This window comes from Helianthus annuus, chromosome 11, assembly GCF_002127325.2.
Source record: "Helianthus annuus cultivar XRQ/B chromosome 11, HanXRQr2.0-SUNRISE, whole genome shotgun sequence".
Classification (NCBI taxonomy): Eukaryota; Viridiplantae; Streptophyta; class Magnoliopsida; order Asterales; family Asteraceae; genus Helianthus; species Helianthus annuus.
Window position 1 is genome coordinate 73,734,497 of NC_035443.2, and position 27,817 is coordinate 73,762,313.

Genomic DNA, 27,817 nt, shown 5'->3' on the forward strand with positions numbered 1-27,817 from the left:
GACTGAATTGTTACTTGTTAATAAGGTAGGGGTCTTATATGTTAGGACAGGGGTTGTATTAGCTGGTTAGATAAGTAGAGGGGGTCTTTGTGTAAAATGATAGTTGTAGTCTGTTATATGTAGTTGAGCAGTTGTAATGAGAGGCAGTTGATTGGTTGTTGCAATTCTTCTTCCTGTTGTTGTTATCATGTTTGTTCTTATATTAACTTATGCTCTAAGAAGTCACACATAAGACAGGATATCAATGTAGCTTTATCTATTCAAATTTTGTATGAAAAATAGATAATGTTTTTCATATCCAAAGAAATATAAAATTTAAACATAGAGTTTACATAAACTGGCTACATGAATCATGGATCTGGAACCACAGTCATAAATATTCGTAGATGTCTTTTATTATATAAATTAAGAGACACAATGGTAGGCTTATAATCATATCGCGGTACTGTTTGGGATGCCCTTCCCAGTAAGTCCTTCTTCACTAGTGGGATAGAGTAGAGTGTATGGTACTTTCGCCAGTCCAACTCTATTCTTCAACTTTTCGTCGTTATTCATTGCTACAATTCTCTCCTCAATCTCTTTCAACTTCGTCCCAAATTTCTGGAATGCGTTCAAAGGTTCTGCATCCAGTGTCCACTCAGGACACTCCCTTTGTCCAAGGTACACCTCATCCGATGAATGCCGTGATAATAACTCTATCAGCGCAATGCCAAGAAGCATTTGAAATTGAGGGGTGATGGTTTTCAAGAAAACTTTGTCAGGATTCTCTTTAAGTTCTTCATATTCAGGAGTATCAGGCTCAGGCATAAATCTTCGACTTATGGTTGGACGATTAGGGGCATAACCAGCATAAGGATATTGCCCATAGTTTACTGCTGCATGAAGTGCAGATGCGATCCAAATGAATGTAGTGCAAATATCAATCAGTTCTTGACATGAATTCATTTCAGGCCACCATGCTTCATGTTTCTTGTCACCGTGTCCCTCTTCTCTTAGTTCCTTCCACCATGACTGAAGTTCTTTGTCATTCTTAATCATATCATCGTTGGTGTAGTAAAATCTACAGTAGTCTTCTACCCATGATTTGATAGCTGACCAAATCTCCATCCCATCAACTGCGTATGGGTAATCCTCAATTAGTAGGCTAAGTCCATGAGGAGAATCTGAATCCTCAACTGCCATACCCCTGAGTTTTAAGAGCACAAACAAGTAATTAAGTTCATATATATATTAATAAAAACATATCATAGTGTAATCATGATATTGTTTTATGTAACTTTGAGAATGATAAGAAGCTTTATATCGACGGAGTAGGGAAGGGTTAGAAGAAAGATTAACTTAAAACGAGCATAGCTTTTTTAAGAGTTAATTACTGTTTTCGTCCCTGAGGTTTGTCAAAAATAACGGTTTCAGTCCATTAGTTTAAAAATTGCGATCTCAGTCCATTAGTTTCATTTTCGTAACCATTTCAGTCCACTAACTTAACTCCATCCATTTATTTTGTTAACTTTGAGTTAACTAACTAATTCAGGGACGGTTTGCGTCAGTTTTAGAAACACGGGGACTTAAGTGTAAACTCTAAAACATTAAAACAAAAAAAATAGTAAATTCCAAAAAATCAAAAAAATTCCAAAAAACCAAACAAATTCCAAAAAATTCTAAAAAATAATAAAAATTCTAAAAAATCATAAAAATTCTAAAAAATTCTAAAAAATCCAAAAAATCCGTTTCGGCGCAAACTGTTTCGAACCCGAACCGTTTCGAGCTGAACCGTCCGTACCGTTTCGAAGCCGAACCGTTTCGAGCTGAACCGTTTCGACCCGTACCGTTTCGAAGCCGAATCGTTTCAAGCCGTACCGTTTCGAACCGAACCGTTTCGAGCTGAACCGTTTCGAACCGAACCGTTTCGACCCGTACCGTTTCGAAGCCGAACCGTTTCAAGCCGTACCGTTTCGAGCCGAACCGTTTCGAGCCGAACCGTTTCGAACCGAACCGTTTCGAGCTGAACCGTATCGAACCGTACCGTTTCGACCCGAACCGTTTCGAAGCCGTACCGTTTCGAAGCCGAACCGTTTCGGTTCGATACGGCACGGTTCGCATCGAAACGGTACAACTTGAAACGGTTCGGTTCGAAACTTGTTCGGTTCGATACGGCACGGTTCGGTTCGAAACGGTTCAGCTCGAAACGGTTCGGTTCGAAACGGTACGGCTTGAAACGGTTCGGCTTCGAAACGGTACGGGTCGAAACGGTTCGGTTCGAAACGGTTCAGCTCGAAACGGTTCGGCTTCGAAACGGTACGGGTCGAAACGGTACGGGTCAAAACGGTTCGGGTCGAATTCGAAACGGTACGGGTCGAAACAGTTCAGCTCGAAACGGTTCGGCTTCGAAACGGTACGGGTCGAAACGGTTCGGCTCGAAACGGTACGGGTCGAAACAGTTCGCGTCGAAACGGTTCAGCTCGAAACGGTTCCGGTCGAAACGGTACGGACGGTTCAGCTCGAAACGGTTCGGGTTCGAAACAGTTCGCGCCGAAACGGAATTTTTGGATTTTTTAGAATTTTTATGATTTTTTAGAATTTTAATTATTTTTTAGATTTTTTTGGAATTTGTTTGGTTTTTTTGGAATTTTTTTGATTTTTTGGAATTTACTATTTTTTTTTTTGTTTTAATGTTTTAGAGTTTACACTTAAGTCCCTGTGTTTCTAAAACTGACGCAAACCGTCCCTGAATTAGTTAGTTAACTCAAAGTTAACAAAATAAATGGATGGAGTTAAGTTAGTGGACTGAAATGGTTACGAAAATGAAACTAATGGACTGAAATCGCAATTTTTAAACTAATGGACTGAAACCGTTATTTTTGACAAACCTCAGGGACGAAAACAGTAATTAACTCCTTTTTTAATACGTTTGGAGTGACGTGCCCCACAGGTCGTTGCAACTCTAAAACCCAAATTCCATGATGTGTAACCACAACTTTGAGTTCTAAGATTTTTTTTCTTAGTTTTCAAGCTTTATATCATTTGGTTTTCAATTGTAAAGCGCATCAATTAGGGATCCATTATTTCACACGTGTATATAACAATCTAATTTGATATTTATTGGTCAATTTTTATATAGTATTCGATTAATGCATTAGAGTTCATAACAGCTGCTATGAATTTGAAACATGTTTTTGTTAAACTTGTACCTCTAAGTTCTATATTTTAACAGAAAAAAGATAATTACCTCTTCACAAGATCAACTGGGAGTGCTTGATCAGGGAACACCCAATTCTTATACAATACAGATGACAATTCCATAGAATATTTTTCAGGAAATACAGTTTTCTCAAGGATACCGCCACCATTGATCAGGATCTGCCTCGCGAAAGCATTGATATTCATTGTGTCACGAAAATGAGGGTACAGAAGCTTATAGATGGGGTGGAGTACACTCAGTTGCCTATTCGCTGCAATAATAAATGGCTCAACAACTGCATGTGTGTTCAACCTGTGAATCAAATTTCTTAAGGTCAAAAATATGAATATAACTAATGGTGTATCCAAATTAAAGTGGTGTATATGAGTTTTTTTGTAACTGTACCAGTGACTAATGAGCTGATGAATCCCAGAATCGTCAACGGCTACATATGCTTTCGCCAGCTGCCAAACAGCGCCTTCCACTCCATATTCAGCCGGGGTGTATACATTGCTAACTGCACCCAAATTATCTCCTTCAGGGTGAGGCAAGCTTAACTCTATTACTAATGGTTTTAAAGTTCCATCATTTTGTAGAAAAAGCAATGTCCGTGAGGCATAAATCTTGTTTGTAGTTGCATTTATTCGCCTCAAGTATGGCATCAACGAGTCATGATGATCCAATATGAACAACCTTTTTGCTACCAGTGCCTGTATGGAAAGAACATAAAATAAATGAAACAAATTAAAATGGAAATATGGAATAGTTAATAACTGTGCGTACCTCATCGACTTTTAAACCATTCAGGTTTTTCTCGACATGATGTGATTTTATTGAACTGTTTTGGTTGCCATAGACTTCCACATCTAGCTTGCTTGTAGGAGGAAACTCCTGCAATATCAAAGAAACATTTTATAATGTTTTCTTGGAACCGAGTATTGAAACTAATGCGAAAGTTTCAGGGAAGAGTATACTTTTAGAAGACGAATTTTAACAGGGTTCACTCCTGCCAGCATTTCTTTTGCAAATTCTTCATCCGTCCTCCAAGCGGACTTATCCTCTAAGAAGAGAAGCATTTTTAGTTATTTGTTCGTTAGCAATCTTGACTATATATAGAGAATATTGACAATTGTTGCATTTATAAAAATGTTAACTGTATACTTGATATAGAACATGTTGAATGGGTTACCTTTAATCACATCTGGTGTTGGGAATTTGGCAACTCCTGAACTATCCGTTTCCAGAAATACTTTTAGCATTTCTAACGGGATATTTTGTCGAATGCGATCAAGTAAAGGACCATCAGGCAGCTTAAATCCTCCTTCATAAAGCTTCATGATATCTTGGAATGAGTCAAATTCATCAGGGCTGCTGTCACATAGAGCTTTAAACTCGGGGACAAGGAATTGAACGATAGATACTAATCCATTAGCAAGAAAATCAGACAGCTTCAAATGTCCAAATCGCTCGTCTCTTGGAACATATATGTCTAGGCTCTTAACAAGTGGTAGCCTGCTCTCCGTTCTAGGATCTAACACATTGATCAAAGATTGAAATCAGTTTACAAAACAACCTGATACTTGAAACATGGTATAATGTGCCTAGCAAGTTCATAGCTACCTGATTTGGTTGGTGGTCTGCCAGTTCTACCCCTACGGGGATATGGGTACTCCGAAGACCCTCCAAGAACTGGGCGTGCATCGTCAATGTCTTTATCAGGGTCTCCCAAGTCGTTATAGTAAGCATAATCGTAAACTCTATCCCATTCTTCAAGCATCCCAATCCCATCTCCTCGCAAGAGTTCCAGCTCCTCCTCTCTATACGAACGTAGAAACTCAGGTGTCTCGTCCGGAAGATATGCCTGGATCAATGTTATATAAAAGGTCTCAAAACAAGATATGCCAATAACTAAAGCAAAAAATTATATGGTCAAAGTGTTTGCTCCTATATTCCTACATATTAAGACCATTTCCAAGGCTCCTACATATCTAGTTCTTTCACTAGTTTAAAAGTTGGTCGGGTCGGTTCAAGTGATCGAATCAAATGATTCCAAATATACGTATACAAGCATGACCTTTGCTGATGTCGAAATAATAGTTATGTTACATACCTTATTGGTAAAGAAAACACGACCCTTTTTGTAGCGTTTTGCCGGGTAAACCCACGAATTACACACAAAATGGACTTGACCATGGCCAGGAACGTCTTCAAGCGTAAGGGTCTTAAGGTAAAATTCACTATGGTGATTATTTTGGACAAGAAATGCCCCTGGCACTTGCATTTCTTCATCCCATTCAAATGATACTTTATAAGACGACTCTCCAACTGTCAAAGGGGCAAAAGTGGTAATCCAGTCTTCCAACATCGCCGGCTTCCCTACCTTTCCTCTCAAGCTACCTCCTGCAAGAAGTAAATTTATATTTAAGAGCATTTCAATGGTCACAAAAGAAGATAAGGAATATGTACAACTTGATTAAAATTATATACTACTGTAACTTTTTTGTCATGCAATTTTACAACGAATTGTCAAAACGAATTTTTGTAGCTTTCCTATATATTAGTCAATTTAAAAATTATTTTCTTACTCTTACACAAAATATTATCAAATATCAGTCATAATGTAATTTTAGAGATGATCTTTTACTGCAAAGGTGACCAAACCTTCAAATGATCTCTATTTCTTATTCGAAATGAAGATTTGTAAAGTGGATCATATTCTAGATTACCTTTTTATATTTGGTGTCATTTTAAATGTTTTTTTATCTTCATCTGGCATTCACAATTAACAATGCTGTTAAAAAAAGATTTCAGTTTTTTTTATCATATTTTATTAAACGGTGAGAGAGAGCGTCAGCGGTGACCCCAAATAAAACTATCTCAATGCTAAGAGATGAAAATATAAAAAACCATGTTCCCGAGTTTCATTTAATAGGGGGAGGGGAAGGAAAAGGGAAGAAAATATGGCCAAAGATGACCATATATTCATCCTCCCAAATTGGAGAGATTAGGAGAGAAAATTTTCCTTCCCCTCCCCTCCCGTCACCTCCCCTTGTTAAATGACTCGGGAACATAGTCGCCCTTAGCTGCCACGTCATCTGACACATAATATCCTTACAAATCCTTAAAAGCCTCACTTTCATTTTCAACCCTATAAATATCATTCATTACCTTTCTTAATTTCATGTCATCACCTACCCATTACACACAATATTTAAATAAAACTTTTATGTTTTCACTTTGGACCCACCATATCGCATGAACTGAGGCAAACCCATGCCCTTGTGTAAGGGCATCCAACCTAGCAATTCTGACACGAACACGATAACACGACACGAACCTACACGAAGTTAACAGGTTTCGTGTTTAACTTTAATAGGTTTCGTTTCTGTAACAGGTCGACACAATAAGACCTGTTTAATTTCGTGTCGTGTTCGTGTTTACCTATTTCGTGTTCGTGTCTTATCATGTTCGTGTCTTAACAGGTCGTGTTCGTGTTTTAACAGGTCGTGTTCGTGTCTTAACAGGTCATGTCAAGCACGTTACGACATTTAAGACTTAAGACCATTATACAATACATGTTAATGGCTAAATATCAAACATGTAGTAACAGGTCATGTTCATGTCTTAACATGTCGTGTTTGTGTCTTAACAGGCTGTATGATACGTTGATAATTTTTTCGTGTCTTAACACGTCGTTTCGTGTAACTTATTTATTATCAGGTTCGTGTTCATGTTTGGAAAATCTGACATGATAAGATTTCATGTCATGTTCGTGTTTACCTATTTTGGGTTCGTGTCTTATCATGTTCGGGTCTTAATAGGTCGGGTTGACACGATATGCCAGCCTTAATCCAACCTAAGGGCTTATTATATATTCTATAGACAGCGTGGTTTGTAACCGCTGTCAAATTAAATCATCACCGTCAGATCTTTCAAATATTACATCCTGGCCATTCAAACTCACTAAAATAACTGAAAAACCGGCAGTTATTGGCGGTTCCATGCTTCTCTCCTGCTCCGTATTTCCAGCCGTATTCCTAGCGTAGGTTATGTACCACTCCCCTAAATAATGACAGTTCCCCTCAACACATAAACCCTAATCGCCTTATTCTCCTGTATACGATCTTTTCCAAATCGATCTACTGTTACCAGCATCAATTGATGCTTCCTCAGTCGTTCATCATCGACCATCGTATCTTCAACAGTTTTGAGCCGATGGGAATTTCACAAATCATCAAGTGGGCTCTTGCGTGTGCTCTTTCTCGGTTCTCTTCGGTAACGCTAAGCAAATCCCATCTCAATTTCCAGTTCAAGTTACATTTTTTTCTAAATTGCTTCGTTAATTTGCAATACCTTAATCATAGTTATCACACATTCACAAAATTGGGTTTGAGATTAAGCAGAAAGTGCCAAAGTTTTAACACACAAATTATTAATTTTGAGAATTATGTTGAAAAGATTGATTTTAGCAACAATGGTCTTTCAACTGCTTAATGGAATGCATGTGCACAGATATCGGGTAACGAGTGGAGAGGTGTTATTCATACGTGGTGAAATTATGTCTCTGGCTCAGGTAATAAAATGAACTGCTACCATTAGAAAACCGTATTTCATTAGTCAGGATTAGAATTTATATATAATAAACTGATAGGCGTCTAGGGCAGTTGGTAAATTAGTGAATTATCACTTTATGATAATTTAAATGTGCAGTTTTTTCTCGAACATTGGCATTTTTTATGGTCTAAATAGTCGATTCAGGTGGCACGTTTTCTCTTATCATGTTTGCATAGTATTTTTATTAGTTTCAGTTTCTAAACGCGTGTATGTGTTTGGTAATATGTTTGATCTTTTTTTTTCAGGCTATTGGATGACTACTGACCGTGCTCACAGAACATTGCTCGATTGGGTCAAAGATAATAATACTGATGTGAGTTGTGATTGTTGACATCGGTTATACCAACTCACCATTTCATAATGTGATTGTGCACATTTAGTTTTAGTTTGTACCTTTCAAAATTGAACATATTTATTTTCATTTTAAAGTTAAAACACTCAGGGGCACAAATTTGAATATAAGAGCAATGCCAAAATGGGGCATGCCTGCTCCTCCTGTTCAGACACCTGGTGCGCTTCTATGGGCATGGTGGCGACAAGAGCTTATCACTTTCATGGCCTAAATATAAGGTTTGTATTATAAAACTTTTCATTAACTTTATTTGAAAAAACACACAGTTCATATTGTTGAATAACCGTTCATAAATATGCAAATCCCAGTTATAGTTATGCTTAATTATGGGGTATCTCTTTCTTAATCCGAGTATTTTATGTGATAATGATAGTCTGGCAGCGCTGTTAGCCATTGCGTTGTTGAGTGATATGGTCTGGGTATAGGAATTTGCCCCAATCTCAATTATTCTAAGTTTGATTAAAGAGTTAACTGCCATTTTCGTCCCTGTGGTTTGGTCACTTTGGCCATTTCAGTCCATTTTTCAAAAATGCGCCATTTTTGTCCCCCACGTTCTGGAAAGGTGCCATTTCAGTCCAAAAATCATAACCCAGTTAAGTCAGTTAGTAAATAAGGACTGATTGTGTAAATTTGTAACATAAAGGACTGATTGTGTAAATTTGTAACACCACCACCACTAGCCCTGCCACCACCACCACTCCGCCGCCACCACCACCACCACCGCCACCACCGCCACCACTGCCACCACCGCCACCACAGCCACTGCCACCACCACCACCACCGCCACCACAGCCACACCGCCACTCTGTTAACTGCCGCCGGAACCGGAGCTCAGCCTAAAAATCAAAACAGATGTCGTCTTCTTCGTTTCAACAACAGTTTCCCGACGCTTTCAAAGTGTCACAAAAACAAAGAAACCCAGCTTCTTCTTCGTTTCAACGACAGTCGAACCCAAACCAAAATATGAAACTCAGCCGCAAAACACTCCAACCTGATGATGGTTTGATAAAAGTTTAAAGGCGGTGGTCGGAGAACGAAGATAATGGCCGGTAGTCGGTGATTGATAAGTGATGGCGATGGACGGATATGATGGTACGACGATGACTGAATTAAAGAGAAACAGTTACAGGTTCTGGGATGATCGGTGTACGGTGGTGTGGAGGAATGATGGTGGCAGTGGAGATCGTTAGTTACTATTTTAACGTCTTCATGCTGCACGTCATCTGATACCATTGGTGCACCGTGTACAAGTAAAGTCAACACATCATGGGTGAACCATGAGTTTAACTTTGAACCTTTGGATCCACGAGTATGGGATGTCGGTTATTTTTCGTGTGCCAGAACTAAAACTGAGTTCTTGCCCACAGGCTCAATGATTGAAGAGGTTTTTGGCGTTGAATCTTGGGATTTTGAAACCACCGATGATAACAAAAGCTCAAATTAACATTGGTTAGTTGATTTTTATTAGCGTGTTATTTTTTTTTAACTGTAAGCATGTCCAATTTTTGATTGTACATTTACAACTTACCCCTGGACCTGGTTAGTATTAGAAGATATTCACATTAAGGGGTAAACTAATAGGTAACAGGTTCACCCATCCTGTGGGATATTTGTGTTGTAATTAATCAAGGGCTGGACCTGATAATTTAGCAAGTAATGTGGCAAAAATGAAATTAGGAGAAAAGGTTGTTGATTGGTGGTGGTGGCAGTGGCTGTGGTGGCTGTGGTGGCGGTGGTGGTGGCAGCGGAGTGGTGGTGGTGGTGGCGGTGGTGGTGGTGGTGGCAGCGGAGTGGTGGTGGTGGCAGGGCTAGTGGTGGTGGTGTTAACTGCCATTTCAGTCCATTTTTCAAATTTACACAATCAGTCCTTTAAGTTACAAATTTACACAATCAGTCCTTATTTACAAACTGACTTAACTGGATTATGATTTTTGGACTGAAATGGCACCTTTCCAGACGTGGGGGACGAAAATGACGCATTTTTGAAAAATGGACTGAAATGGCCAAAGTGACCAAACCACAGGGACGAAAATGGCAGTTAACTCTTGATTAAATAAAGTTTTTAGGTCATAACAGATTTTTAGCGTACATGGCGTATATGGAAGAATAAGTGACTCCTGTATTTGCCTCTCTTCTCAAGTCTGGCGTTCGGGTTTTTCTTTTCAGGTGAGTTGCCCTTTTATGTATGTTTTTTTAATTGATTTGATTTTGAATACTCAAAATTATAACCAATAGCAATAATAGAACATGCTATACAAGATGGTAACAGGATATGCTTATGTTGCTTAATGTATTAATGATTACACTTTAAAGATAATCAAATGTTGAAGTGTTTAACAAAGTTTGATTTATATGAATTCTTTCATAATAATAACATCAAAAGACACCATTTTGTGTGACATTTAGAAGCAAGTGTGCTCAAATACTATTAATGTTTTTGTTTAACTCTTTCAGTAGTGATCAAGATTCAATCCTCCCTTTAAGTGGGACACAGGCAATGGTCAATAGCTTGGCTAAACAATAATGGTTGGCCACAATTATGCCATACAGGGCTTGGTTCAGTGACAACTAGGTTAGTTCAGCTATATTGTTGAAATTCATGTTTTTCTTGACTAATTATACAAATAATATGTTGTTAGAATTGACAAATATGTTGAGTAGCGAGTCGGGTCTAAAAAAATTTGATAAACCAAAGTGATTCAAATATTTCAAACCTTGTAATATTTTATTGTTTTTGTTGGGTTTGACAACAACATTTTTTATGTTTTGGTTTTTTTTTATAAAGAGTTAATTACATAGTTAGTCCCTGTAGTTTGCACAAAATAACATACTTAGGTACTAATAGTTTAAAATCATCTTTTAGGGTATTAACTTTTCATTTTGTAACGTTTGGAGGTATTAACTTCTAGGGTATTAACATAGTTAGTCCCTGTGGTTTGCATAAAATAACATACTTCGGTACTAATAAAATGCGATTTTAAACCTACAAATAACGTTAATACCTTCAAACGTTACAAAATGAAAAGTTAATACCCTAGAATGTGATTTTAAACTATTAGTACCTAAGTATGTTATTTTGTGCAAACCACAGGGACTAACTATGTAATTAACTCTTTTATAAATAATTAGCATGTCAAATACGACTAAATTACTATCATAATAAAAATAATAATCTAACTTAGTGGTATTTACCTACTTAAATTCTCATCATAATCACTTGACCTAAATATGTAGGTTAGAGTAACTTTATATTAAGATGAATGTTAGATGTTTATTTGTGTTTTTATATGCTTATTTTTTCATTTTTATTTAAGCAAAACGAATTTTGTTTCCAATATGATTTGATGTAGTGTTAACATTATGACATTAAATCTCCCGTTCATTGGACGGGTAAAGTACTAGTTGAGATGGATGAGCTTCAATGGTAAGGACTTCTAAAGGTCTCTAAAGACGTGTTATCCAAGGGCTCATTGTTGATAGTCTAAGATGATGGCTGGAGATGGTGAATTTGACTAGGAGGGAGAGAAAAAATGTTGAGAGGGTTGGTTATTTGTGTTTATTTATTTTCTTATTCATCATCTAAAGGGTAATATAGTAACTTTAAAATGTCAACGACATCCATCAATTTTAGAGAACAAAAATATGACGGTAAATGTGATGGTTGGACAAATCTTAGAGACACTATGAGTAATTTTTGAAATTTGAGAACCAAAAGTCAAATTTCACCACAAAATCGATCCATGTACTTTACTATTGCTTCAAAAGGAAAAAATACAAAAAACAAAAATGTGTAGATTGCCATTTTTTTATGGGTAGATTTCTTTTATTTTCTGCTGTTTGTTACACTTGAGTCCAAGACCGTATTTGAAAATTTTATCGTTGCCAATAGAACAGTGCTTCATGACGGAAATTATCCTCCTTTATAAGAATATTGTTTAATTTTTGTATGGTTTCATTGGTCACTCTCTTTCTTATATACTAATCATGTCATCTTATATTTATGACAAAGACAAATTATTAATGTGATCATCATCTTATATTTACTGTAGGAAGAATACACCTGCAATTTTATTTAACTAATATTTTATTTATTATTATAATTATTATTTATTTTTATACATGTAATCTATAATATATAATACATCTCCCATGTACAAAAAGGTAATTTCCTTAAAAATTTTAAAATGTCAGCCGAAAAATCAAGTTTAAACACCTAATTTTTTACCATTTTCTTCCAACTCTACCCCTACTCTTTTCATATACAAGATATAACAAGCCATTTAGACGCTTGGAGAATTCTGGTACAAAACTCTTCATTGGCAATCAATCGTGTGAATCCCAATCGTCTCTGCCTTTCCTTGTTCCAGGTTAGGATTTCTTTATATACCAATTTCATGATCACTTGAATCTCTGTGATGTTAACGATGGTCAACATCGTAATGGTATATATTAATCGTCTCTGCCTTTCCTTGTTCTAATCGTCTCTGTCTTTCCTTGTCTTTATATACCAATTTCTTTATACCAATCGTCTCTGCCTTTCCTTGTTCCAGTTTATCCATTTCTAGGGTTTCATTTTACTCATTTTCCGGATGTTGTTTAAATTTCATGAACTGATGCAATGCAGGTTACGGTGAGTATGATCGACGTTATGCCTCTACGCTTACCACCAAAGGTATTGGACATCTGGTCCGCAAGGGTACTGGTGGAAGATCGTCTGTTAGGTATACATTTACTCTGCAATTAATCAGTTATCCAGTTAATTAATTTGTGCATCTCGATAACATTATTATCATGAACCTGTTCAATTTGTTCAGTTATTAGTTGTCAATTGACTCAATTTAGTGAGAATTGTGTTAATTTTGTGATTGAGCTGTGATGGATAGTTAGGGTTTGGATTTGGGGGATTATGGGGTTGAAAGTGTTGGGGGAGGGTAAGGTGGAGAGGTTGAAGCGGTCGGTTGGGTATTCGAATGCTAGGGGTAATAAAATGAAGCTTTGGATGGTTAGGGCTACTACTGTGGTGTTGTTGTGGACTTGTTTGGTTCAGTTGATGGCATTAGGGGAGTCTTGGGGACCTAGGGTTTTGAAAGGGTGGCCTTCGCATGATTCAGTTATTTCGGGTGCTGCTTTGGATGTTAAGTTGTTGCCAGTTGTTCCGGTTAGAGAGCTTCCACCCAAGAGTGAGTTCTTTGATCTTATGTTGTAGTTTTATGATGCTAACATATTGACATATCAAATCTGTACCTGTAGGGTTATTCTGGAGGCAAAAAGGGAAGCTTCCATCAGATGCTTGCAGATGGTGATTCTACACACCTTTTCTTTAGTTTTACGTCCATGTTTGAAAATTTACCATAAATTAATTAATGCAGCAAATGCACGAAACAACAATTCTGGACCAAATGTTCAGATGCCAGTGCCTGGAAATCCCGTAGTTTCTATGCCATCCCGTAGTTTCTATGCCTGCTACCAATCTTAATATGGGGATGGACCTGTGGAACCCATCTGCTGGATCCAGGTCTATTAAAATGCAACCAAATCACTCTGGTGTCTCGCAACCAGGGGTTCCACCACAAATAATGGTTGATCAGTGGGGTCAGGTACACAAATTATTATCTTCTGAATAATTATTTGTCCTTTTTAAGGTTGCATTAGTTTGTTTTTAAATTATGAGTACGCATGCTACTTTATTAACAACAGGATGAGAGAGAATTTAATAGGCAGAAGAAGCAGTCCAATAGAGAGTCAGCTAGAAGATCAAGGCTGCGCAAGCAGGTAATGTACACCTTGTTGCTGTCGGGGCAAGCAGTTGGTCAAATTGATTCTTACTATCTAGAGATATATTAACTCTTACAATATGATTGTCTTTTATAATAATGACTAAAATAATTAAAAAAAGGAAAGTTTTACCAAATCTATATATAATCTATTTGGCAGTATTTTGATAACATACCATGTTTTATCCAGGCTACAATATGATTGAAATAATTAAAAAAAGGAAAGTTTTACCATAATTATATATAAGCTATTTGCCAGTATTTTGATAACATACCATGTTTTATCCAGGCTGAGTGTGAAGGGCTACAGGCAAGAGTAGAGACACTAAACAACGAGAACCACTCACTCAGAGATGAACTACAGATTTCTGAGGAATGTGGGAAGCTTACAGCTGAAAATGATTCAATAAAGGTTTATGCCACTCTCCATATACGCTTTTTTTTTAGGTATAGTAGCATTGGATCAAGTTATACTGCATGTATGTTATTTATGATTTATGTTGGTTGGACAGGATGAATTAACCAGGTTTTTTGGACCTGAAGCTGTTTCGAAACTCGATGCACATCTTCAATCTCGAACGAACGAAGGTGAAAGTTGATATCATGACAACAAGTTACTTATTAAGCTTATACAATTAGGTCAACAACCATTTCCGAGTTATCAAAAGGAATCGACTTTAGGATTGGATTAAGGAAGTGCAGCACTCTTATACACTCCATAACCAAGGTTATTGTGACATTGTAAGATCTTTAATATATATCTCATTCATTCATATTTTATTCTTTGAGTGCATATCATAGTAGAGTTATTCAGTAGCCATTAACATCATTTCAACATATGGTTCTTTGCTTAACAATATTATTTTTCTCAATATCAAAGAGATTTTTAAGTTTATTTGTAGATCTCATCATTGCGGTATGCGGAAGTTTCAGTATAATTTGTTTATATGTTTTAACGACTTCCTGAACTTTGTACCGATTGAAAGTGTTGTGTTAATCGGGATTATTCACGAGTCAAAAAGGTTCACGGGGCAGCTGGTTGAACAGGTCACTTGGGTTTAGGGGTGCGAATTTCTTACACGACCCGAAAAACTGACACGAACCTAACACGAAATTCACGGGTTTAGGTTTCGTCTAAACGGGTTTGGGTCAGTTTTAGCTGGAACCCGCGAACCCGTTTAGGTTAACGGGTCGGGTTCGGGCCAACCTAGTCGGGTTGGCGGGTTGACCCGTTTAACACATTTATACTATATTATATTTTTTTACAATATATTTTACGTCATAAATTAAATGGGGTGTGTATTTTATGCCATGATTATAACTTAAAAAGAGAAATTAACATACATTTTATACTTTAAATATGATATTATTATATACATTTGTGTTTTTTAAGTAAATTTTAATTTTAATATATTAATTTCATAAAAAAAATAAAAAAATTAGGGTTGAACGAGTCTTGTTCGGGTCAACCTACGAAACTTCGGGCCAGGTTCGGGATTGTGTAAAATTTTTGGGTTCGGGTCGGGTTGAATCCGCCAACCCGTGAACACGACCCGTTTAGCAACCCTACGTGGGTTATGGGTCACTGATGTTGAGATAATTCAAACATTACATGAGAACAGTGGAGTTGAATGGCAACTGGGTTAAACACAACAGTAATATGTTTCAAGTATTTTTGGAGAGTTATATTTATCTTTTTGTATTTAGGAGATTGGCACATCAGGTATGTGATGATCTTAACAACCCTGACATACTTGTCTAATTTTGTTTTTAAAAACATATAGTTTCTTTTCTTTTCTTTTGTTATGGAGTAAAAAAACTGAATTTTGAAATCATTTGGACTAGAACAAAGAGTGCAGGTTCTCCACAAGCAGAGAGATAAGATTAAGATATGGGGGATATCTACGCATTGGACTTCGATGGAGTTCTTTGCGATAGTGTCGGAGAAACCGCCATCTCCTGTGTTAAGGTACTGTTTCATTTTCACACTCACATTGTATTTTGTGTGTGGATGATGTATGTACATATATGTTCATTGATCAAACAATGATTGTTCGACTACAGGCAGCAGCCAAACTGAGATGGCCTGAAGTGTTTGCTACTGTCGATTCATCACTGGAAGATTGGTTTGTTGATCAAATGCGAATAGTACGCTTGTTTTTAGCTCAAAATTCTTTTATTTATTGTTAGAATGGTTAGTTTATATGCCTTATATTGCATCTCATATTGTGGCAATTGCGGAAGTCAACTGCAGAATTAAAACGTTGTGAACAAGAAATTCAGTTATGTTAGTTAGTTAGTTAGTTAGTTAGTTAGTTAGTTAGTTAGTTAGTTAGAAAACGGTTAAATAACTTTCGTATTGTAAGGGTATAAATACCCACTACTGTCTTCATTTGTATGTGTGAAATTAGAAGTTTACATTGTATATTCTCTTTGTCTATGTTTCACCAGACGAGTCCCTGCACATATTTTGTGCATACTCAAACTCACAGTTGTTCATCCTATGTTCGTGAATGTTAATCGATCCCTGATCCGACAATAATCGGTGGGCCCAATTGTCGGGCTGTGATTTTGTTACGGTTTTCTTTGTTTAGCTGGACACAGTCTTGGTTTCTCTTTTGCTGGGCTGTTGTAGCAAATGAAAATGTACCAAACATCTCGACTTGGTGATATATTCATGCCCGGTATTTTCGACTCCGCCGCAACGCGCGGGTCTCCCACTAGTATCTCTAAACACTTGTTATATTCGGATGGTCTCTGTGGTTTACCTAAATTATATATACGATTGATTATGATTCGCCGCAACATGCGAGTTCTTAATACTAGTTTATAATTGCTTTTAGTTTTTCAAATATATAATGTAATTTATAATTATTTTTAGTTTTTCGAGTCGAGGGTCTAACTGGAAGCAGCCTCTCTATTCCTACGGGGTAGAGGTAAGGTTGTCAACATCTTACCCTCTTTAGACCCTACCTTAACTTTGTTATTGGTGGGATTTACCGAGTATAATGATGATGACGACTTTATAATTACAAGAGTGTATAAACTTATAATTGCTTTACTTTTGCAAATAGATAAAGTAAAATCGATAATTGTAATTAATTATTTGATGTATACGATTACACTACTTTGCCGCAATGCACGAGTTCTTAATGCTAGCAAACAGAACTAGCTTTTTTGAACTATTTAAAATTAGATTAAACCTGCCTATGAAAGGGCTTCAACCCTTAACTTTAAGGAGAAGAACACTTTAACTTAAATGGCTTTATTAATTAAGCCAAACTCTCCACCCCTATTATAGAACAACTAATTAGTTAAATTCTTATGTAACACAGGGTTAACCTATTTGATAGAGGTAGATACATCTTAGAATGAAGGTATTAGATTCAAACATAGACAAGAGAGAATAATTTAGGATTTTGATGTAATATAGAGTAGGGTAACATTTGCTAATAAAAAAAGGTTAAATTCCTATGTATTTTAATTTCAAAATAGAATCAATCAATTGGAATAAATTTAAATGTATATATAAGTTAGCTAGTATTAGCAAGTTTGATGTAAAATAATTGGTACTAACTGTGTTAACACATTATTATTATACCAAATATAATTATAATATAATATATAACAATTTTAAAACTTTAGGTTCTGATTTACCATAGAGTTTGTATTTTAGGTACATTTTAATTTTTTTTAGCTAGGGGTGTTATTGGCTAATTGATGAAAGTTATGGTTATTTAAATCTAATATCCCTAAAAGATATTAATATAGATATAAAGTAAATATATTTCCATATAATTTGTCTGGTATTTTATGTATTCAACTAAGTTTATACCCGCTCGTGTTGCGGGGCGGTAAGTGGAATATTTATTAGTTTGATAACATGTACACACGTGTTTCGGATACTTGTACATATCACTGATAACACAATTTCAATAAAAAGACGTAGATAAAAATACGAACGTCAAAGAAGTTTTTTTACTAAGTTTACGAATCGTAGAGTAACTTTATTAAAGTTCAGGAGCAGCAGCGTTTGTCCACTAATAGGAAACTATCACTATTCCCCAAGGTTGGTTCGTTACGGTAGTAAGAGAAAAGACTAAAAGATGAAATACTAACAAGAATAAAAATAGAGGGACTAAACATATATACTATCAAAGTTAAAGCAGATGGACTAAACATGTTGTGCCGTTTTATTACAATTAGTTTTTGCATTTTTTTCATTATCGATTTAGTGTATTACGGTATTAGTATGGTATATCCAAAGTTTGTTAAAGTTTGCAAAAAAAAAAAAAAAAAAAAAAAAAAAAAAAAAAAACCGAAAGGAAATTAGGAAAAAAGATACTTTGAGAACTATAAACAAAATTCTAAAGTTTAAGGGTAGCAAGGTAAATTAATAAAGCTAAGGTTAATAGTTAGACACTCCTAATTTAGTGGAAAACAAAACAAAGTGATTTGCGGCAAAGAGTATTTGAACCCGGGTTGGACGGGTTAATAGCTAAGCCATTTATCAGCACACCACTTGCTTTATTTATTTTTGGAGTATGAATTAGAGTTGTTCACGAGCTGAGCCGAACTGAGCGGACCTTTGCTCGTGCTTGGCTCGTTTACAAACCGAACCAAGCAGAGCGGCTCATTAAAACCGAGCCTCAAAATTTTCCGAGCAGTAAATATTCCAAGCGAGCGTCGAACGCTTTGGACTACCATGTCGCCCGATTTAAATTTGCTGAGAAAGATAGCGACAATGTTGGGTCTCAAGTATTTATGTCTTTAAAAACAGCCACATTTCAAGACATAATATTTTTCTTATGATTGACAATATTGTGGCCGACGAGGCGAAGATCATATTTCACGAACAATAATATTGAGAGCAGGAGACGATCAACTTAAGGTAACGGCATGAAACATTGAGGCGATGAGCAGACTGTCGTTTATCAGTTTAGTGTTTAACTTTTAGATTTGATATTAATTTGAAAAAAATTACACGTTTTGTCCTTTATCTTAACACCATTTTGCAGGCGGTGTCCTTTTCAACGAATTTTGACAGGTTTTGCCCTTTATAGTGAATTTTGTTGCTCGTTTTGTCCTTTAACCCTAACCTAGTTAGATTTTTTTGTTAAATCTCATCATGTGCAAGTCATATGAGGGTAGTTTAGTCTTTTTACCTATAAAGGACAATTTTTGTAAATACTCACATATGCTAAATCTCTTTTTAAACTGCAAGTTGAAGAAATTCATTGCCACTTCTCTTTCTCATAGGTTCAGTTGCCTCCTTTCTTTCTCATCTTCTATATACATACACGCACTTGTATCTATACGACCCTTTCTCTGTATCATCTTTTTCACTTCTTACAAACTATCCTCAAAACCCCAAATCTGATCTGGTCTGCTCTGAACACATAACATATTCTTGATTTTTTCTTAGCTTTCATCGGAACCCACAAAGGTAACTTCAAGAAAGCAAGAAAGATGACATTTTTATGATAACTGCAACATTTAAACTCTATCTAATACGTATTTAATACTTCCTACTTGACTTTTATCTTCTTCATGACGTTAGTTTGTTGGACTTTTAAAGACCTATGGATTTCAAAATTTGAAATTTGGGCAAAAGGGTCTTTTCAGGATCACTTAATAAGATTCCGGGGTGCCTACAGTGAAACCATGCTTCTTTCAAAAGGGAAGAACATATTCTGCAAAATTTGGGGATTTTGATAAATTAAGATCTATGGAGGCTAAAATTGCAGATTCTGGAGAAACCCCACATGAAGTTATGAGGTACATGACTATGAATGAGTGTTGATTTGAAGATTCGGTTGTAAAAAAGGGACGATTGGTGGGAAGATGATGATGATGATGATAGGAAGCCATGACAAAAGAGTTATTGATAGATATAAGGTCTTGCAGGGGTTGAAATTATTCTACAGATGAAATTAAACAACATTCCGGTTGGACGGTGGTGGCTGGGTGTTTCATTAGGGTTGGGGTGCGCGGCGACGGAGTGGTGGTGGTGTGTTGATGGCAGGTGGGTTGCGAGTGGTGGCGGGTTGATGGTGGTGGCGATGGCAGGTGGGTTAATGGTGGTAATGATCGGTTGATGGTGTTTGAGGTGGGAGGTGCTGATGAGATCTGAATGTGCGTGGGAGTGTGGCAGAGAGAGAAAAAGAGTTGTATATATATAATACTATATTAAAACCCGTGTGGTACACATGGTTGGTGTCACACCCTGCTTTCCACGTGTATCACCGGTGGGCCCGGTGGGGGATTACCGTGACGCAGTTGGCAACAATATAGTCAAACCACAATATATAAATGCATAGCGGAAGCATAAAGATAAAATATAATTCAACCATTTACTGTAATATCATTGTATCACAAGTAGTTGAATAGTATCCATAGGATGGATCAAAAATAAATAAAAATGTCGTTCAACAGATAAGACATCAAGCTTGCGAGACTTCTAAATGATGCTATGGAGCTAATGCCAGCCAATTTCGTGTAGTACTTGCACTTAATCTTTTTGGGAAAATACGTCAGTTTACACTGGTAAATACATTCAACCGACTCTTTTGTAAATGTTTAATAAAATTGATTTGAATGCACGAGGCACAAATTCTTTTATAACTTGGGAGAATTATTTAAAATTTTAATCTTGTGAACGAATTACATGTTCCTTCTTTGCGTTCAGTAGCCCGGATCGTGCCGAGTTAAAGATCAATAGACACACCACATTTGCGTAAAACCGAGGTGGGTAAACCATCGGCTACGTCTTTTAATAGTATAGACATCATACCGGGTGTACGCCTACACCCGAGAGTCAAGGTCGTGGCCATTTCTTCGAATGATGCCAAGGATATCCGGGACATGGTCATTAACCCCCCAAAGGCTTTTAAGTAACAAGACTGTTTAAATGAGCCGATCAAACTATTCAATTAACCACCTAAACGATGGAATTATTTGATGCTCAATCAAGCGGTATTTTATATACCGTAATCCAAGCCCGTATAAGGGAAAATAAGTTAAAAGTATTTACCTTTGCAATGTATATTCCTTAATCAATTAAGTCACTGATATCTTTTACTGGGGCTCCTTATTCTGGAACGAAGGTTTTAAAATAACCTATTAGAATCCTAACGGGTCTTTATATTAGCCGTAGCCTAGACCGGTTAGTTTCGAGGGATAGATACGGTTTAATCGCGTGAAAGGCGAAAACCGAGAATGGAATGTGATTCTGACCCAACAAGTTCGGAGACTTGTTTTATATGGGTTTAATATTCACACTCTGGATTTTGGGGTCAAAATGATATGGTTTGACCCGTATCGGCTAATTTATGTAAACTAGTTACATAAGCGGAACCGTGCGCGCAATAGGCGCAACGGGTAAACGTAGGAGTCCTACACTGTTTTCCTAAGTCAATATACTTTAAAAAGGTTGTGGTATCAGTAGGATACCTTCCATAATGCCCGTCACGAGTTTTAGTTCATTATACGCCCCGTAGGGGTTTTCCGGTCATTTTAAAGACTTTTAAAAGGGATTTCTGAGTTCTACAGGAAACCTGAGTTTCCCGATCAGTTTGATAAGTCCAAAATATCTTATTTATTATTTAAAATCAGTAGCAACTGGAATCGGGTCAAAAGACCTTGTAGAACTCAAGTTTTGGCCGAAAGGGCATATTCGGTATTTACCGAACCGTAGCCATAACCGCAGGTTATGAGCAGATTAAAATTAATTAAAAATCTTTAAAAATCCCAAAATATTATTTTAATACAGTGGGTAAAAGTTTTGGTGACGAAATCTTGGTTTATGTAGGCGTTATGCTAGTTGCGCCATTTATTACAAAAGTTTCTTATAAATGCGCTATTTAGCATAACTCCCATTCTAGACCTCGGATTAGCGTGAAACTTTAGGGACATGCTTAGAATTTAGTAAGCAAGGTTATGGTCCCTTCACGTGTCCGAAATACTCGTTTTATTTTAAAAAGGGCGTTACGGTCAACTTTTAAGTAATTAACGGAAATGCATAAAAGACTCGGATAAATAATGAACCGGTCACAGAGGGTGATACCAACACGTGACCTGGTCCTAAGAGAGTCCTAAAGCATATCTACATTGTACTAAAACGGGTCAGAACTGAAGTCAAGGCAAAAGTCAAACTTTTGCGACATTCGGCCCCGAACCGGGTCAATATAGCAAATGGCCGAATCAAACGAGCGTAAACAAGTTTATATATTTATTATCATGTTTATGAGTGTCTAAACAGGTTGCATATCGTTTATATTACAGATTATGCATAAATCGCAAAAGTAGCTTTCTGTTGACTTTTTAAGTACACGTTTGACTCGACATTTGAACTAGTTAGAGTGGTGATCATGGGGAACCCTTTTAGAGGTTTATTACCCACATAAATACCAACACATAACCACTTTTGATTCGACAAGCGACTGAGCCATTAAGGATTTATCTTGAAGTCAAACCGTAGTTACGACGGTTTGATTTTTAGCTATTAAACTAGGAAAAACTTAACCACAAAGGATTTGAATGACTTACAGAAGCTTGACACGAAATAGGATGCTAAGAGAAAGCTTTGAGAGCTCCAAGTATGATCAGAAGAGTGTGTTTGAGTTGTGATTGAGTTGTGAACAATGTAAGCCTATTTATAGTGTTCAACATGCCCTTAGATCATTACAACACATGCTACAAGTGATCATGGATGAATGGCATGTGTCTCTAGGTGTTATGGGTCGAGTAGGGGGCGCCCATGCCTCTGGGAAACCCATCCTTAATTGTTTTACCCCTTTAAACAGCCAACAGCCAACTTTCTGTCGCTGGGCATCGCTTACGGACCGTATGGCTTAGGCCTTGCGGTCCGTAAGCCTGGGGCGGATCTCAGTTAATCATTCACTTCCTTACGGTCCGTAAGGCATGACCCTTGCGGTCCGTAAGGGTTAAGAAAAATATCTTTTTGAATCTTTTATAATGATTATGAAAATCTTTGGTAATTAATACCCTGACCTTTCGGGTTTGAAGGGGTAACTTTGCGATATGGCCCTCGGTTAATTATAATCAAGGACCTCGCGTTATTTACCCGCGTTGTTAAGCCCCCGGATAGTTTACTTATTATCCGAAAAGCCTTAATTTATATAGTTGACGCTTTTAACCCCTCTCGTACGAATTTGGTCATAAGTTTCTCGTTTTAAAACGGAACTTCGCGGAATTTATATATTATATTTTAGTGAGCGTATTTTACTGTTACAAGGCTTCGGGTATGTCAAAGGGTCACTCAGAGGTATAATTAAACATGTTGACACAGTTAACCCCTCGCAGCTTGTAATCTCTCACTTTCTTCCGCGTTTCGCTTCCGTACGATCCATGATTTATTCGTTTGAAGGTACGAGCATCCTTTAGGGTTACTATACAGTATACTTACCCTTGTTTGACAATTATAACCCTCGAATTTACATACTTTCAAGGTTTGTCAATATTAGTCCTTTATTAAACATTAAATGCCACGTGTAGACTCAAGACACGTGTCAATACATTATTGGACTCAAAATTTCGAGGTGTTACAGTTGGGTAACAAAAAAAAATGAAAGGGATAAAAAATTATAACATAAATAGATATCGTATTTGCAAATTTTTAATCTATAATTACATATCAGATTTAATTTCACAACTAAGAGCATTCACATCATGTCCATTGTTTTCATCTCTAAAATTACATTAAAATCACTACAATTCTCTCTCATTTTCAATTACATAATATTTTTATATATCTTTCTCATTATTTTTTCTCTCTCCTCTACTCACAACACACTTTCTAGAAAAATTAAAAAAATTTATGTGGTGAACATTGTGTTTCCATATTTACAGATGAACACTAACATTTTCTCTTTCCTTCACTCACAACCTTTCGTAATCACTATCTATAATATGAGAGAGCCTCTCACAAAATTTGGTGGGCATGATGTGAATGCTCTAAGAAATATATAGATACAAATACAAATCTCTAAAAACTTCTTTATATACAACATTCAATGTCGTATTCGTAAGTTTACCATCTTATTAACAATTACGAGTTTGAGTTTATCTCTGCTTTTAACTCTGGACAAAGCGACATAAGGCTAGCCATGAGAAAATACTGGTTGTCTGAGAAACAAAACTACTGTGGATAACGACTGACCTTGACTTTTATATATCGTCATGGCAAAACATACAACAATAGGAAATTGTCTTCTTCTAAACTTAAATGGAGTCTTCTTGTCAGATAGTACGTTAAAGAAATTATAGGAATGAAAGTTCAACTACCATTACTTCAGCTTCTATAACACGCGAATAAGATGATCAGAACTCCCACTTTTAATACTAAATTAAAAAAAAGTTAGCGAAAATTAAAAAAAAAAAGTAAAGCTAAAAGTCATACAACTATTTAGTTTAGTAAATTATAAATTAATAGTCTTTTCAGGTTTAAGTCTAAGTTTGACTTTCTTTTTCTTCACTTATTTATCTGTTCTCAAATTAAATTAATTTTTCTTGATTTATAATATTAGATATATACTTTGTAAAATTACATTTACAGAATTTTACTCTCAAGAAAAAATGCTTTTATTTTTTAAATGAAACATAATTAAAAAGTTTAAAAGCTGCAAATTACTCATTTTTCATTAATGTGGAAAAACTAAGATCCTAAAATCATGGTTTTTTTTTTAAATTTAGTTGAATATAATAGGGTAAATCTTGTTTAAGTAATGAAAGGTGAAGGATGACACTTGTCAATTTAATAGGGTAGACTTATGTATAAATGACACATAAGCAAAATTAGCTTTAGTATATTAGAATAGATAGATTAATAATAATAATAATAATAATAATAATAATAATAATAATAATAATAACAATAATAATAATAAATCTTAAAAATGTCTTGTTTTATTTTTAAATAATTTTAAATAAAGGGGTAAAAATACTAAAATACCTTTGGGTAACCAGGTTTAACAAGAAACTCTAACTGGGTTAAGGCTAAAGGACGTAACGTGCAACAAAATTTCCTGTAAATGGCAAAACCTGCCAAAATTCGTTGAAAATGACACCGCCTGCAAAATGATGTTAAGATAAAGGACAAAACGCGTAACTTGTCCTATTAATTTTTTATTGGCGTGATTGGGCTAATATGTACAGACATAGTTTTAAATTTGTATATAGTGGACCAAAATCAAATAGAGTGGTATCTATAAAACACCAAATTTAATATATATTTAAGTATATATGTATGTGTGTATATATATGTATAATTTATATTTATATTTGTGTATGTATATGTATATGTATACTAATTAAATATATTAATTCGAGCCAAACCGAGCCAAGCAGACCTTTGCTAATGTTTGGCATGTTTATAAACCGAACCGAGCTGAGCGGCTCATATACAACCGAGCATCAAATCGTACGAGCATTTTCCAAAAAATTTCCGAATGAACGTCAAGTGAGCAACGAATGACAAACGGGTTGAACGGCCCTAATATGAATAAACTAAAAATATAGACGATAAATATTAACTAGAAAAAAAACAAAAAGAAAATAGCATCAACAAAATCAGAGACATCAATTAAATGCTCGGTTTTAGTCAATAACCGACCCCACTAATGGTCCTAATATATGTGGCGGGCAGTTCGTATTGAATCAATGCTCATGAACAACTTTTTGGTTTCATTTATTTTTGACGTGTAACCATCACCAGTCTTCTAAGTTTTCTAGTGGTGGTAAGTTTCATTTGTGGTGAGTTTGGGTAAGTTTTTCTTTTCACGTTTCAATTTTGAGTCTGAGTGGTATGAATTTCTCATTGAGGGCTTTAAATTGGAGATCTATTATGCGAGAGAACTCTTTAATGCGAACCCAGTTAAGACAACGTACGCTAGACCTGCCGATATTTAGGAATAATTCACACTTTAAAAAAAAATTTAATTTTAGTGTGTGAAGAAAGTAAAAATATAGACGACAAATATTGCTAAATTCTATACAATAACATTTTCAATTGCGAAAAGCTATACAATAACATTTTCAATTTCAATTGTGAATAGTAGCAATTCATTTGGTCTATATCGGTGTATGTCACTTTAGTATTTTTTTTTTAATGGTATACGGTTAGGATGTCGTTAACCGTGTTAGTAGTTAGTATGTTACTATCACCAAGTTAATATTAAAATCCCATTTGACTGGATTTGAACCTAAGACCACCAAGAGAAGCAAAGCTTTCCACCTCCTCCTTGACCACTAGGCCAAGAGATCATTGGTAAATGACTAAAATGCCCTTAATTTGAAACAAAATAAACCACTGAAGTATCATCATGCCACCAACGGAACCACCCGATCATATTCATCTCCACTAGGCAATAATGCCTATACACCAATTCAGGGGGAAACCCAATAAATTTGAGAAAAACCCCCCTTTAAAAATCGAACCCGACCTAAAGATGCCACTAGACTCTAATCTCATGGACATATATCACTTTAGTATGCAAGACTAAATTTTTCTTTCTTTAATTAATTTATGTTTTCAATCCCGACTTCTAAACTTAAAAATTCTTTTTTTTTTATAACGATTTAAGTTAATAACTTTGAACTTTAAAAGATTTATTATACACAAGTTTAATAATAATTTTTTTTCTATAAAGATGTACGTTTCGACCCACAAACTTATCATTTGGCATTTGAAGTTTAATAAAGTTAACTTTTTTCTTTCTTTTTTTAACAAATATCTGTTCTTTTATCTTTTATATAAGTTTAATTTTTTTTATTTAACTTGTTTTAAATAAAGCTAACTTTTAACTCAATAGATATTATTTAATTATTTTGCTTGCTTATTTTTACCGTCGTTTAAATTAAAGCTTTCATGATCAACACCTCAATATATACCGGGTAATAAATTTAACTATTTTTTATTTACCTTATTATAGCTAGAGCTTACTTTTAACTCTAAACATGTTTACTTAACCATTATAATTGCTTGTTTTTCCGTCATTTAGATTAAAGCCTTGATGGTCTATAATAACCAATCGACTCGCAAACTTATCATAGGGCAATTAAATGGTATATTGTGTTGCTTCTAGAAAAAGATGCAATGTAATCAGATGTCTGAGATGTGAGTCTAACCTGAAGATTGATGATTGGGATGATGTGCACTAATAAGTTGCAGACTGACATTTTTTCCCAGAAGCTCATGAACTCGATCCAAAACCGATGCGCTCAAGTCTATGACATCCAACAGATTCTTCTTTATTAAGACCACTCTCCCGATTATCGTCTTCATTCCGCGACACGTTAGCACAGCTCTAACTTTTTGCTTTTATTGGTTTCCCTTATGCCTAATGTACAAAGCTTGTCTACCTATATGTGCCGGAGTGACAATGAGTCATATAGGAAGAGAACATTAATGAAGATATGAGTGACAATGAGTCATATAGGAAGAACATTAATGAAGATATAATGGAGGACACCAAAGGCTAGGTGTAATGTGTGGACAAAAACTGATTTTTAATTGTGTTACGTAATACTTATTCCAGAAATAGTATGGGTGAAAAGTATGTGTTGTTAATTTATCACAATAGAGAGAAAAAAAAGCGCTCATTGATCTGTCAACTTTATCTATGTGTTTGAATTTTGATGGTTCTTAATTTATTACAAGACGACAATTTATTATTTACACGCAAGAAAAAGAAAAGAAAATGGGACCACTAGAAGAAAATGGTTACCAAATAACTAAAGTCATTGGAAATATTTTTTCTGTCTTATTCTATTTTTTAACTTTTACTTTTCTTATAAAAGAATTATATAATATATTCACACTTGTGTATTATTCTCTTTCTTAGACCATCTTCAACGCAATGTTCGTAATCACGTCTGAGA

At 35.6% G+C, this 27,817-nt stretch overlaps 1 protein-coding gene and 1 long non-coding RNA gene across 12 annotated transcripts; one reads left to right on the top strand and one right to left on the bottom strand.

Annotated features, from left to right (window-relative positions):
- Positions 1-265: 265 nt before the first annotated feature.
- Positions 266-27,383, bottom strand: LOC110890392 (probable linoleate 9S-lipoxygenase 5). Its single transcript, XM_022137991.2, has 9 exons — positions 27,065-27,383; positions 5,289-5,578; positions 4,799-5,039; positions 4,368-4,709; positions 4,153-4,238; positions 3,962-4,069; positions 3,584-3,888; positions 3,227-3,490; positions 266-1,186 (listed from the first exon to the last, which is right to left on the bottom strand). The coding sequence occupies exons 1-9, from the start codon at positions 27,219-27,221 to the stop codon at positions 433-435; spliced, it is 2,547 nt and encodes an 848-aa protein (XP_021993683.1). The 5' UTR covers positions 27,222-27,383; the 3' UTR covers positions 266-432.
- Positions 7,196-16,345, top strand: LOC110890393. Of its 11 annotated transcripts, XR_004871696.1 has the most exons (15): positions 7,197-7,453; positions 7,691-7,751; positions 8,038-8,105; positions 8,222-8,362; positions 10,221-10,310; positions 10,599-10,716; positions 12,769-12,865; positions 13,152-13,324; positions 13,395-13,443; positions 13,514-13,741; positions 13,842-13,916; positions 14,208-14,330; positions 14,431-14,659; positions 15,764-15,887; positions 15,983-16,345. It is a non-coding gene; the product is annotated as an uncharacterized LOC110890393 (long non-coding RNA). The 11 variants fall into 11 exon arrangements; XR_004871689.1 differs by having other exon boundaries at positions 7,196-7,453; positions 12,769-13,324; XR_004871691.1 differs by having other exon boundaries at positions 7,196-7,453; positions 10,602-10,716; positions 12,769-13,324.
- Positions 27,384-27,817: the final 434 nt, after the last annotated feature.

Excerpts from the sequence above, each read along its gene's own strand:
- LOC110890392 (XM_022137991.2), bottom strand. The coding sequence starts at position 27,221 with ATGAAGACGATAATCGGGAGAGTGGTCTTAATAAAGAAGAATCTGTTG. Across the intron at positions 5,579-27,064 it reads TCCCAATCATCAATCTTCAG|GAGGTAGCTTGAGAGGAAAG; the intron begins GTTAGACTCACA and ends TACTTCTTGCAG. Across the intron at positions 1,187-3,226 it reads CCAGTTGATCTTGTGAAGAG|GGGTATGGCAGTTGAGGATT; the intron begins GTAATTATCTTT and ends CTTAAAACTCAG.